Source organism: Nipponia nippon, unplaced genomic scaffold (assembly GCF_047370975.1).
Source record: "Nipponia nippon isolate SJK-2023a ecotype South Korea unplaced genomic scaffold, ASM4737097v1 scaffold_1, whole genome shotgun sequence".
NCBI classification, from domain to species: domain Eukaryota; kingdom Metazoa; phylum Chordata; class Aves; order Pelecaniformes; family Threskiornithidae; genus Nipponia; species Nipponia nippon.
This window is the reverse complement of record NW_028262290.1, coordinates 131,927,735-131,941,263: the sequence shown is the minus strand read 5'-3', so window position 1 is coordinate 131,941,263 and position 13,529 is coordinate 131,927,735. Positions and strand designations below refer to the sequence as shown.

Below are 13,529 nucleotides of genomic sequence, written 5' to 3'. Positions count from 1 at the left end.
GTCTCCGCCGCCGGCCAATCGCTGGGCGGCAGCCGGGGCGGGGGGCGGGCCGCCGTGTCGGAGCGCGGCGGCGGGCATGTGGCGGGTGGTGTTGGCGGGGCGCCGGCTGCGGCGGCCTCTGTCCGCCGCGGCGGGGGCCGCCCTCCGGCCGCAGCCGCCCCCTAGGGTGGCCGAGGCTCCCCGCAGGGGCTGCGCGGCGGCGCGGGGCGCGGCAGGCGGCGGAACCGGGGCGCTGGGGGCGGTGGCGGAGCGGCGCCAGGCGGCAGGTAGGGCCCGGGGAAGGGCGGGCCTAGCCGGGAGGGCCGAGCTGCCGGGGTAAACCAGCGGGTCGTCTCGGTGCGCGACACCGGTCCTGGTCCTTCTGACTTCCCGCTTGGTCCTTCGGTCTGGTTCCGTCATGATCGTTAAGCTTAATCGTTCTGGAGGTGTTCTCGGAGGGCTCCCGCAGGCCCGTGGCCTCACAGCGGGTGAGGGAGCGTGTGTGTCGAGCAGGCCCTCCCCTGCTGGTAAGGCTCTGCTCAGCCGCCCTCAAAGGTGGTAACTCCGCGGGCCTGAAACGCTGGCTAATACGGCGTCGCGGCCCCCGTGCGAGGTACGGCACCGGCCTGGCAGGCCGGAGCGCGGTGGTGAGGCGGCATGTCAAGGAGGCCGCTGGCCCGAAGGCGCTCGGCTCTGCCCTTCGCTCTCCAGCTCCGTGAAGCGGTGCCATAAGCGAAATGTAGCGCCTCAGGAAGAAAGTAACCGCTTTTGGACGCATTTTTGGATCTCATTCTGCAGCTGCGGGGGCATCCTGGGGGTGCCTAGCGCGATGGAATCGCCCTTGCCTCGGTTGCGACCGCTAGCTTTGGGGTCACGGCGTTTGCTGAACCATCATTGCCTCCACAGCCCTGCTGTGAAGTGAGGAGTTGGTGGCTGGCACAGACCGAGCCTGTGTGTAGATACATACAGGAACTTTTCCTGAGGGTAGTGGTGCCGAGTTGGAGGTGTATTTCCCTGACATACGCTCGCGAAGAACTTTCCCTGGATAGATAACAGTTTTAGTAGCACAATGGCTGGTTACGGGTACAAGCATTGTGTGCACAGAGCTGGTTTGTTGTCATAGCTGTTCTGCAAAGCTTCTCTAGGCTAGATTTAACCATGGCGTGTTAAGAGTGTGCCTGGGATTGTTTAGACCATTTGTTCTCTAAGTAGGCACTAGAGACTTCACATGTGGCTACCAGGCAAATATTTAACTTTTGTAACCACTGCGTCTGGAGGAGCTGTGGCCACTGCTAATTTTCTGCATGTGTGACCACAGCAAAAGTTGAAAGAGTGCATGAGTCCCTAAGCTCAAAGGCTTTCATTTACAGAGATCTGATCCAATTTCATATCCCCATTCATGCATATAATTATATGTAGCTATTGTTCTTTTGTTTGGCTTTTTCTTTATATTGGTAAAAATAAAGCTTGGCTTTGTGCTGATGCTCAGTCTGCACTAACGTTCACTTTATAGTGGCAGGCATGCATTGCTGACAGAATCAAATTATGCCTTAAGTATGCACACAAGTTGCGTCTATCTAATTAGAGAAAATTAGAAATAAACTGATTTCATGGTGTGAACAGGAGGTAGTTGCACTAATTTACTAGTTTCTAAGCTGGCTTGCTTAAACTGTTGCAGGACTAAAGCTTTGTGTACAATATCCTAAACCTCTGTGGCAGAACAGTCTAGGAGAAAAGAAAAAGAAGTGGCTTTACTCAGCGTGAAGATAAAAGTACCTTTGGACTGCCTCACATCAGCTCCATTTTCAATATATTGATTTAATCTACTTAAGATTTTAGAGTAATTTCATCACCATATGTTATCACAGGCCTGTTGAAAAGCATTGCTCTGAAATATTTTTAATTTTGTCTGTTTTAATAACATTTGTTGAACTACTTAGGTTTCATGCATCTTCATTGACAAATATCTGATGATAGCATTGAATCTTAAGTACTAACAACAAGAAATAAGTTACCTAAAAGAAACTTTGAGGTTTGCTAGCTGCTATATCTAGTGATAAAGTGTTATTTACCAGAAGAGTGCTTAGTTCTCAACTTTGGTGATTTTAAAAATGATTTTTAACAATCTGCAGTTCATGTTGCGTTGTCAGTATCAAACCAAACTCCACAGTGAGTGGCTAGCTTAGGCTATAATCCAGTTCGTTGCCATTTTGTGTCTTTTTAAGTGATTGATTTTTGCAATTAAAAAGATAAATTGCCACTGTATTATTTTTTTCTGTCTGTTCCAGATGCTGTTCTTCCAAAGTTCAACATTGACTTTGTTGTAGCTCTGCTGAGGCAAGAAAATGCTAAAGACATCTGTGTCATCCAGCTACCTCCAGAAATAAAATACTGTAATTATTTTATAATTGTGAGTGGATCTTCAACACGACATCTCCATGCAATGGCACATTACATGCTGAAAATGGTAAGACAGTTCCCGCTGCACTCCCTGGGTTTTGAGGAATGGTTTTAAAATGTTGTGAAAGGAATTACCCCAGGATTGTACGTACAGGGGTGTGCCAGGCAAGATGAAACTAATTATCCTTATGTCATTTAGTCCTGAATACATCTAGCAACTAACTGTACTTTTTTCCTTTAGCAGTACTACTCAAAATGTAGAGAATATATTTTTAAAACGTATTTTTAATCTCTGTATTTAGAACAGTGATGACATTAGCACAGTTTGGTGGCTAGAACAAGAGTGATGTGAAATGGTGATGACAACCCGTGTCCACTTTTGTCTTCCATCCAGCAAGCTATTCCCACTCACTCAAAACAGCTTAATCTGACTGTTCTCAAACCCTAATCCCTAAAATTTCCAGGTTCTCAGGTATATCGTAAGGCTGGAAAACAGAAGGGATGTTACGAGGCACAGCACCTCCTCATGGGCTTGCTACAGCAAACTGCTAGTTAATAGTCACCGTACTGTGCATGTATAGGAGGAAAGGAGAAGCAGCAGCAGCAGCCATCCTTGCAGAGAAATCTTGCACTGTTTGGCTTTGGCGGAGTGTGAGGTTTTCGGGACAAAAATAGAGGTCAGAATAAAAGTACAGGTAGAGCTTAAGAATAAGAACCAGACTCAGGGAGGGAGAAACGTTATGGCCAGAAAAGAGCTATCTGACTATTACAAAGCAGTGTGAGGAATATGACTAGCCCCCATCTCAATCAGCTGTCTGTACTCTTAACCTGTAGCTTGCCTTCTCTTCATGCACTTCCTTTCCCTTCCTGACCCTGTTTTTCCTTTGGCTCTTGGTTTTCCTTTCTTCCTTCCAGTCCCATTGGTTTCAGCTGTGAGACTGGAGGGGGTGAAGGAGAGAGGGGGAGATGGTATTGCTTTTCAGTGCCTTTCGGAGCGGGTGAGGGAAGTACCTTGTGTTCTCTGCAGGAACTGGTGCATCTTTGCAAACTAACATTTTGCCTCAAGCTAGAAGTTGTATTAGTGTGATTTGAATATACTAAATTTAAGTGCTTAATATGTCCTCTATTACTTGCATAACTTGCTGGTCTTAAATCGACAGCTCTCCATCTCCCCGAGAGCAGGAGAGATCAGTGAATACCACCCACCCTGCAAAAACATGCCTGTGCTACATGGCTGCTCCCTCTGGTGGCTGTAAGAGCAGCTCTTTTGCAAGGGCCGTCTCTGCCGAGACCTGGCATCCTCTTGGGCATCCTGAGAAACCGGGAAGCCTGGCCACGTACTCAGGAGTGGCTGAGCTTGCCTGGCATTGAAAGTTTTCTAGCCAAAAAGTAAGCTGAAGCTTAAGATGTGAAGCAGAGCAGGTGCTCGGGAGTGCTGCTAGGCAGCTGGCTAGCTTTACCATTACAGTATCTAAAACATTACGGTAATGCATGATTTACTCACACTAAAATGCGGAGGTGCTCACGGGTAGCCAGAGGTCTTCCTGCTTTTCTTCCAGTAGTTTGTAAGTGGCAGTCTCAACTACTGCTTGCCCCTTCCCATCTGGCTTCATGTTAGAGGAAGAAACTAACACTTGGCTTTGTTATAATCTGTTCACTGTTACACAGCCTTTAAAGACTAGGCTGAAGGAAACTTGTGGAGATCAGCCTTTCCAGCCTCTCTTACATAGCTGATGGCAGTGCATGCTGGGCTCTTTAGTATTTTAAGCAGACTTTCAGAGAGTCTTTGACAATTACCTGCTTTTGAGGATATCTCACAAGCTATCTTAGAGAAAGGAAGGTAGAACTAGTTCTGAATTACATTTTGAAAGTTCTCCGTTCTGGTTTGCAAACTGGGGCCATTGTCCGGCAGCTAGCATTGTGTGGGAATGACCAGGAACAGTTACATATTGTGATAATTGCTTTCTCAGTGAAGTAGGACTCCTTTAGTAGCCAGCCATGCTGTTATTTTGTATTTTGTCTTTCATGGCAGAAACCACTGTTAGACCCATGCAATTTCACTTTCTGTTTCCTTGTGGCCTTGTGCTGAATCGATGTTGGTTGGGTTTTTTTTTATTTCATACTGAAAAATGTTTCCATATTGTTTTTTTGTTTGGCTGCTTCAACTAGAAATAAGGTAGACATTTGAATAAAGGGGCTCTGTTAAGACACAACTGACTTCATCCCATTTTTTTTCTACTGATGCTTTTTGTAAAGAAATGAGTAGGTTATGGCCAGAACCAAAAGAAAGTACTTACGCCTCTAGTTGTCAAATTTCTTCATCTCTGGTGGATGCTTAGGTGCTTTATGTATCAGGTGGGGAGAGTTGGGCCTCTCAAGCATCTACAAAAGCTACCGTGTCGCATAGGAAACCAACTACCTTACCCTAGCTGAGCTTTTGCGGTCCAGCTTTGAGCTACCCTCTTCCCTCTCGCACAGTGCTTCATCACTTGGAAACCTGCGTGCCCATCGTGTTTCTCTCCATCTCGCAATGAGTGTTGAACGCGTGCTCTCAAGAGGCAGGAGACTTGTTTAAATGCCTTCCTTATGGCATGGGTTGAAACCTGTTTTCTCCCCACGCCCCCATCTGAGAAGAGGATAAGCTGGGCATCTCCATTTCTGCACCCTTAATTAGCCAGTGTGAAACAACACTGAAAGATATCTGAAAGGAAATAAAACTTAGTGGTAATGGCAGTTACAGGGAACCTATAACTGAAAGGCTAATGCTAAGCAATTGTATTCAGTATTCATCTTGGAAAAATGAACACCTATAAAATTCATGGATAACTGTATGGGAATTCTGAGCATCAGAATTCCAGATTTGATACTAAATCCCATTGAGAAATCTGTACATATTTTCCACTGCTGCAAGTGTATATTATTCTTCTTTGTGCAGACCCCAGAACCAACAGTGAGTAATCTAATCTAACCCATTTCAGATTTAAAACAACTCTAGGCAACTCAGCAAAGTCCAGCTTTTCTGTTAGGTTTGAGTGCTTTTAAATAAATGCTATTTCATTTTCTGCCATTGCTTCTCTCTCAGTACAAGCATCACAAAGAAGAAAGTGATCTTCATACTCAGATTGAAGGGAAAGAGACGGATGACTGGCTGTGCATTGATTTCGGTAAATATTTGTGAATCTGACAAATATGAAGTTCTGCATGAGCTCTTTGTTGAAGGAAGCATCTCGCCGTGAACTCTGGTTGCTGTGGAGAGCTCACAATACTCTGCTGTTTTGGAATTCCAGTTGTTGTTGCTTGAACTCATTGAGATACTAAATAAATTTTCACTAAAGATCATTGGCACTGAGAAGAAAGCAGTAGCTACTCTTCAGTGGCTAAAACAGGTCTTAAATTGAAGATAACAGTAGGGGCAAGAAAAAAAAGCTACTTCAGTCAATTTTCTCAGGTTTTTATAATCCCTGTCTGAGGGAGTGGGGGCTCTTTGTATGCTGCCCTAGCAGTGAACTTTTTGAACAGACTTCTCCACTGTGCACATCGTACCATGACGCAGGGTAAAACCTCACTCCTAAGACATGGAGTTTAATTCTTTATTCTACAAGTGTAAAACTCCCTACACAAACGTAAAAGGCTTTGTATTCAGAAAGCATTTCTCCTTCACTGCTAGCTCTAGAATCTCACCCTCTAACTTTGTGTTTTGGCTTAAAAGAGAGCATGGGTGGGAAAAGAGCACTGCCACCAGTGATGTTAAGTCTTGGTTACTTTGCTGTCAATGATTTTGATAGTTATAACTGAAAACCAATTGAAATTTAAGGGCATAACTAGAAAAAAGTGTATTAGAAGTACACTGGAATTAACATTCTCTACTATTGTTTGCACAGAATTAATTAAAACCTGTAAGAAAAATCTTATTATGTCAAAGTTTGGAAAATTACTTGGCTATAGCTGAATGTTGTTGGTAATACAGGAAAGCTGAAAGTCCATCTGTAACCCTAGGGAGGGGACTCTTTCAAGTAGAATTTCTTTCAGCTTACTTCCTTCTGTCCCCTAGAAGTCATAACTTCTGTGGTCTGGAGTCTTGTGATAGTGTTTTAATTTAAACCGAAGTGTTGTCCATCTCATTCTTCTGGCTGTAGTCTTGGTCTTTTGAAAGACTGACCAATTCCGAACTCTGTTCCAGAACCAGAATCGGCAACTTAAGAAGAGACCTCCCTCAGCTGAGCAGTTATATCTAGCCAGAATGGGGGTGGAAGACTTGAACTCTTTGTGCAGCTGGAAGCGTAGTAGTGCTTTACAGTTCATGTCAATTTACTGTGAATTTCTCTTCTGTGCAGGTAGCATAGTGGTGCATTTCATGCTGCCAGAGACACGAGAGGCTTATGAATTGGAGAAGCTGTGGACGCTGGGTTCCTACGATGACCAGTTAGCACAGATGACTCCACAGTCACTGCCAGAGGACTTTATATTTGGACTGACTTCTGACAGCAGTGATCATCTTGAGACAAGAACTTAATGCAGCTGCTGAGTGGAAAGAGAAATGAGCGTGCCTTCACAGATCTGAGAGAGACAGACAGTCTTGATTACTGACTTAACGGTCACTACAGCTCATCAGTACAAAACAGTGTATTTATTGGATATGCCTAGGTAAAGTTCTGAAGAAGCTACAAAGATGATCAGAATCATAGAACCATTTAGGTTGGAAAAGACCCTTAAGATCGAGTCCAACCATAAAATGTCAAAGAAGGAATCCTATCATAAGGGAGCTTCCTGGGGGAGTCACTATCTCAACGGAGCTTGCAGTGAGAAGAGTGGGGCAAAGACGGCTGCTTAAGCTACTTACCCTAAAACTCATGCTCAGCCTCTACAGTAACTGTTTTTTCTAGTATCTTTGACAGACCTGCCTGTAGTGGCGGAGCAAAAAAAGACTTGAGTGCTGCAAGGAAAAACTACGTGAAATAGTACAGTTTAGATGAGGCTTCTTGTATTAAGCCATTTGCTTCTGGTCACGATGAAGCAAGTCATGCTTTGAGTTGAAGGAGAAAACAGACTAAGGTTACTGAGCACATAAAAGCCAAGAGCAGCAGTGACAAATAAAGGTGTCCTGAGTTAACAGAACAGTAACTTCTTCAGCCAAGGCCAATCTGTTTTTAATAAAAAAAAACAACTGAAGAGCTTCAATTCCTTGTCTTCACGTTAAAACATTCAGCTTATTCTAAGTGTGCAGTTGGCCCCTTCTCCTTGTTTTTCCTCTCCCCTAGTTTCTGGAAAAGGACACTGAGGCAACATGCTATGGCGATGTAAACCTTCAGCTCCTTTGAAGTGGGTGAAAGTAGTTCTAAAGGCAGCCTGTAGTCACTGAGCATTACTTGCTGCTAACGGACCGTTCAGCACTTTCAGAAGTCGTTGTGCAGTGTGTTCTTAGCCTAACTGCTGCATGGTCTGATAAGCAGTTAGAAGAGCTTCAAGATGGTAACAAAACTTGCCTATATAAAACAAGATGTTTTTCTCCACTCCAGGACAGGGCTTTCATCACTAGATGAGGATCTCTTCCTTCTGGAGAAGCTTGCTGTGCCATGCATCAGGAAGCAGAAACCCTGAGGGCAATCACCTTTTTCCCCCATAGCCCCACAAACTACTTGAAGCTCTGTCTGCATCTCTTGCCTGCACGGCAGCTGCTGTTTGTAATGCTCAAAGACCATCACCTTGATTTTTGCTCACATGGTTGTGTTGTTTACAGGGAAGGGTGTGTGTGTGTGTGTGTTTTAAAAAAACCAAACAAACAGCTCCCTCATTTCAGACTGGTAGTGTTTTCTTGCTGTGTCTGGCCTCTCTTCTTTCAGGAGTAACTGCCCCTGAGTTCATCAGCTCTTTGATACAAGGCAGCAGATAGTTCTGCAAATCAAGCCAGGAGCATTTATTAAAATGTAGTTAAATTATGCAGATAAAACATTTTTGTCCATGAAATAAAGGTAGTGGTGGTAAATCTGACTGCAATGAAAGATTTTCGGAACGCTTAATGATACTTGGCAATAAGTAATCCACATGGGGGAAAGATAACCTTGGCTGTCTTACAGAGTGATGTGTTCTAAATCAGGCATCTCTTCCTAGGAGGGATACGTAGGAGTAACTTTGGATCCTTCCCTGAAACCATTTGCCTTTTACTGCTGCTGCTGAATAGAGGCAGAGCGAGCAAACATTATGCCATTATATGAACCCACATTTAGTAACTAGAACCGCATACAGTGTCCTGTCTCAGAGAGCACAGTAACAAAAGGAGGGCCCAGAAAAGAACAGTAAGAGGTCAAGAACAGCTACCGTGTGAACAGACTAGGACTCTTACAGCTGGAAAGGGGTAATAGTCTGTAAGACAAGACCAAAAAAAAAAAAATCAAATGAATTGAGGAGACAAAAAAACCAGTAAAATAAATGAAAAAGTATAGCTGAATTTACTGCGAAAGCACATTGTGAAAAGGAGTTCTATGGAACACCCACTGGTTGCTATTAAATAAGCAGAACTGCCAGCTCAGGAAAATAATTTCCTCATCCCCATTTAGCAGAAGCAGTCCTCATCTGTGCCGAGCTGCTGCGATGCCCGAGCCAGGGCGCCTGCCCGCCTGCCTCGGTGAGCCTTTGGCCTGACCTTCTTGAAAGCTGGGCCCTAGGAATTAACAAAGACACGCTGAATGATCAGCACTGCGCAACATTAAACCCCTTTTGGAAGGAAAACGTTTGGGAATGGTTTCAGTTCTACAGATCAGGTGGTTTCTGTGTAAAATTAAAAACAGTGAGCAGGTTGTCCAGTGAGTCTATACCTTCATCCCGTACAGAGGTACGTGCAGCTTTGGCTCCATGCAGGATCCCTTGATGATGGGTTGAACAGGAGAAACAATTAGCAAGGTGAAACTTCTGTCATCATTTCACCAATTTCCTGCACTGCATTTGAGTAACTTCGTTATCAAGCAGTGTTTGCATTCATCAGTTGAGCTAACACCTTTGTTACAGCCCAGCTTGAGCGCTTACTCCACCATTTTTCATGTTCGTTTAGAAATCCTGTGCCCTAGTACCGCAGCGAGACCATGCTGTCCTGCACAGCATACATGCTTCATTTAATGGAAACTAATACAAAGAGCGCATGCCTTTGAAATTGCGGCTTAGGAATAAAAGCTTTGGAAGGTTAGAAGCAAATAAAAGCATCATGATTAAGCAAATGCTTAAAACAGTCAGGGGTTTAGCTGTCACATATGCACCAGCGATACAGAGGAAGGCTTAACTTCTTACGTTGCTCAAATGGCAGGGATGCCAGTTCTGAGAAGATTGCTCAATATTGGCATGAAAAAGGAGCTTAGAGTTCCCTGTGAAATGCAATACCCTGTGCAGTGTCTTCTACAGACATCCTTTCTTCAGTTCCCTCTTTCTGCTGGCTGGTCCCAGTAAATGAGCTGTGAAGGCAAGTGGGAGGGTCAAGAGTTTGGAAAACAAATTTGGTTTTCCGCTCCTCTTTGAAAGATACAGGATTATGTTATTCATGACGCTCCTTCATTCCTCGACCCCTCCCTCTCACTCTAAAGCGTTCAGTTAAACATCTAGTCTCATTTCTATTCCAAATAACGTTAGTGAGGATCTAAATGAAGAGGCAATACCACCTCAGCAGCAGTTGGTGTGTGTTTGGGTGGTGGTGGGAGGAGCGAGAGAGAGGTTGCCATCACACCTTTGCTTGCTAGCATGGCTGGTTCTGCCTATCCAAGCTTCTAGGGCCATGTTGATGACACAGCTTTATCGCACTGACGGCTCCAAAGTACAGGCTAGGTAAAAAGCAGCCAAAAAAAAGTTTAACTACAATTCCGATCTTGCTTCAAACCTGTTAAAGATTCCTTCGTGTCTGCCCTGGCTCAGGTCTGTGGAACACGCATCCCTTCCGCAGCAAACCAGCCCAAATGATCTGGGTATGACTGCAACCACGAACTACAGGTTGTACTACAGACGTATAGCGTTGTTCTATGAGAAGGAGATGAATTATAAGCCATGGGAGTCACCGCTTGTAGTGCAAACATTGTAACCTGGCTGCCAGATGGCCTAGCAGCTACCGAATACCTGCGGGTGACTGTTCATCCTTATCCAGGTATTACTACAGACAGAAAACCAACTTGATCAAAGCACCGCAAATACTCGGAACAGTCTGTCCCTACACCTCATTCGGTTAAAAAAACACCACACAACTTTATCTGATGATAGGAGTTAAACTCTTTATTCCATTCAGAGGCATCTGGCAAGTGGAGCTGCATTGGGGGGCACATTACAGATGAAAAATGATCCATACTTTGTGGATATTGAAATCATTTACAGTATTTACTTTCTAGCTATTCCCAAATACTCCAAATTACCAAGTCTCAATTGAAAAGAAAAACATGATTTACCATACTAAGTCTAGAAATTTAAGAGAGATGACAGTATTTAAATCAGCAGATGTAAATGCAGCGCCTATTTGTAAAGTAATTTTTATGGAAAATAATGAAGTCAAATCCTCCTCAAATGTTAAGAAAGGAACGTCAGACTGACTTAAGCCTCAACAAAAATTAAAATGCTATGACTTTTCATACTTCAGTAATTTTAAATTCATTGTAAGAAAAAAAAATTATCCTAAAGGCTAGATGAAGGTCACTGTCAAAAAGGAAAAGAAACTCATTTTTCTTTGCTAAAACTACAACATAAGTTTGTGGTTTTTAAACCAATTAGTAAAGAAGAGATGCAGGAAAAACACTTCAGACCATTTTCAAAATTATCTAATCTGTACAACAATGATCTTTGGGAAAATTATCTAGTCTATGTAGTAATGCCTCTATTTCAACATGAACCTAAGAGGTAGATAACAAAATGATGAAACAAATGTTTTTGCTCGTTGTGCCCCTCAAATCAGTGCAGCATGGTGATTCTGATCATCTCATGCACAAAAAACATCACAAAAAAAGGTTCAGAGGTAATAGCATGGCTCTGTCGACCACACACATACAGGCGCGCACGCGCACACACACACACACAGCAGTCTTTATGCACCATGTGTTGCCACATTTTTTTTTTTTTTCTTAAACTGAGGTAGACTGAAGTTTATTGTAGAAACTTGAATGTGTCACTATTACCACAATCATCATTCAAATTACATTCGGAAATTAAAAAATTTGGTAACTTTCCTGTTATCCCTGCCTTTTGACATTTTTTTCTCCTCTAATGGTTGGTTGCAGAACGTGCATAAATCCTGCTGCATCTATTATAAGCCAGGCTAGAGAGGTTGTTGGTTTTTTTTTTTTTCCTTGTAATAGTTTTTAAAACCTTCAAAGTGGCTTAGTGTGGCCCATAACAGCGGCTGGATATGTAAACTTAGCCTTTCATTATCTTTCAATGTGATCAAACACTGTTTGACCTTCCCCCATCGTGGTAACTGAAAGCAGTATGATGTGATCTGCAGACAGCAGAGACCCTCACGGCCTCAAACACGCTCCAGCAGATCGAGTGTTCTATCAAACTGAAGATGAAGCTTGCTCTTTGAACAAAATGGCAAAGTCCAAATGGGCTGCAAATGGTTAAATGTAGCATTATTTAGGTAGTGATGGTCAAAGGCACAAAGGGTTCATGCATTCAATCAAGTAGCACAAAAAAAATATTCAGCCTCTTGCAGCCTTCTAAATTTTTTTCCCCCAACCCCAGCCTCTTGCCATCACTTCCTTGTCCTGTTCCCAAAAAAGTACCGTCACAAACTTTTTCATCCCATCTTAAAAGAAAACTAAACGGCATTGCTGCTATCAGAATGTTGGCATCATTCACTATCTTTTGAACATTCACTGAATTTTTTTTTTTTCAAACAAATGATGGTGTTGAAGCCCTCAGAAAATCTGAGGCTATGTTTTTTTTACCCACCTTACTCCCATCAGCCAGCAGCTAGAAGTGCTCTACTATATTTTTTCCCCGATAAGTCTGTAGTACTCCTGGCTGGTGGCTGATCAAATTTTAATTTTTTTTAAAAAAATAAAATGCTCAAGAACTATTAGCTTTATAAAGTATACAAAATACCAAAAAAAAAAAAAGCAAAAAAGGAACAATTTCTCATTGAGGTACTAAATGCCTGAGGTAGTTTAGTAAAATGCATATTTATCTTTTTATGCCCTGGCCAACACCATTCAACACTTCCCTTAGGTTATTCATGGCAGTGTTATGTAAAAATGCAACCAAATTCTTTTTAAAAAATGCCACTTGTTTCAACATTGGGATTAACACTTAAACTCTTGTCGATACCCTTGCTCTAACCCTTGCCCACCCGCAATCCCACCCTCCAAATGTGTTTCTTCTTTTACAACTGGACCTGTAAGAGCAATGCCTTTTCTTTTTTTTGTTTTTCTTTTCTTTTTTTTTTTTTAAACCAGTGAACTCAGAAGAGAAAGCTTCATTAAACCAAGTTCTAAAATTGTTGGGGAATAATAAGAACAATAAAAAAGACTAACGAGTTTATGTTAAATTGTGAGAATAGAACAAAAGGGAAGTGAAGGGGTCCTTATTTTAAAGCTGGGTTTCAAAAGTTTGAGAGAGCCTAAAGAATACATTCTCAGAGACAGCGTTCAACGGTTGCCTGGTCCTCGAACAGGTGATTGGCTTGGTGGATCTTCTGCATATAACTTCAACAGGTGCTCACCACCCGTCTTCTCTGTCGCACAGTCTGTCTTTGGTCTGGCATCTGTCTCTGATGGGCCATTTCCTAAACCTTTATTTTCGTCTTGGCTGAGGCTGTCCGCTTTGCAATGTTTTTTGCTGTTGCTGCTGCCTTCTTACCTGAGCCAGTATTTCCTGAATTTTTCTCTGAGCAAGCTGAAAGGACATGAAGAAACAACCCATCATGATGCCGTGCCGCAGTGACTGCTGTTTACAACTGACTATAGATGCTACTGGGACTAAGAAAATCTGGAATAACTAAGTTCCTAGTACTGAAAAGATTACTCATTAGTTAAAAACACTTGGGTATGTGTTGCATCATGTGTAACATGACGGACAACTTAATTTTTAATTTTTTTTTTTTTTTTTCACCTACCACAACTATCCGCATGGTCAGTTTTCACATCCATAATACAGAAAGCATGAGCATAGGAAGATGACTACCAACATTAAGA

At 42.9% G+C, this 13,529-nt stretch overlaps 2 protein-coding genes across 4 annotated transcripts in view; one reads left to right on the top strand and one right to left on the bottom strand.

The window, feature by feature from the left end:
* The first annotated feature begins 70 nt into the window (after positions 1-70).
* MALSU1 (mitochondrial assembly of ribosomal large subunit 1) lies at positions 71-7,557 on the top strand. The gene is made up of 4 exons (XM_087773231.1): positions 71-266; positions 2,268-2,446; positions 5,462-5,543; positions 6,714-7,557. Exons 1-4 carry the CDS (start codon positions 77-79, stop codon positions 6,890-6,892), a joined length of 630 nt encoding a protein of 209 aa, XP_087629357.1. The 5' UTR covers positions 71-76; the 3' UTR covers positions 6,893-7,557.
* Positions 7,558-8,314: 757 nt separating this feature from the next.
* Positions 8,315-13,529, bottom strand: part of IGF2BP3 (insulin like growth factor 2 mRNA binding protein 3) — a 119,776-nt gene continuing 114,561 nt past the window's right edge. For 2 of the 3 annotated variants that reach the window (XM_087773210.1, XM_087773218.1), the window contains exon 16: positions 8,315-13,230. In XM_087773210.1, coding sequence (XP_087629336.1) covers positions 13,129-13,230 — 102 coding nt within the window. In that variant the 3' untranslated portion in view covers positions 8,315-13,128. The remainder of the gene's footprint in view (positions 13,231-13,529) is intronic. The other variant, XR_015707936.1, reaches the window with a different exon arrangement.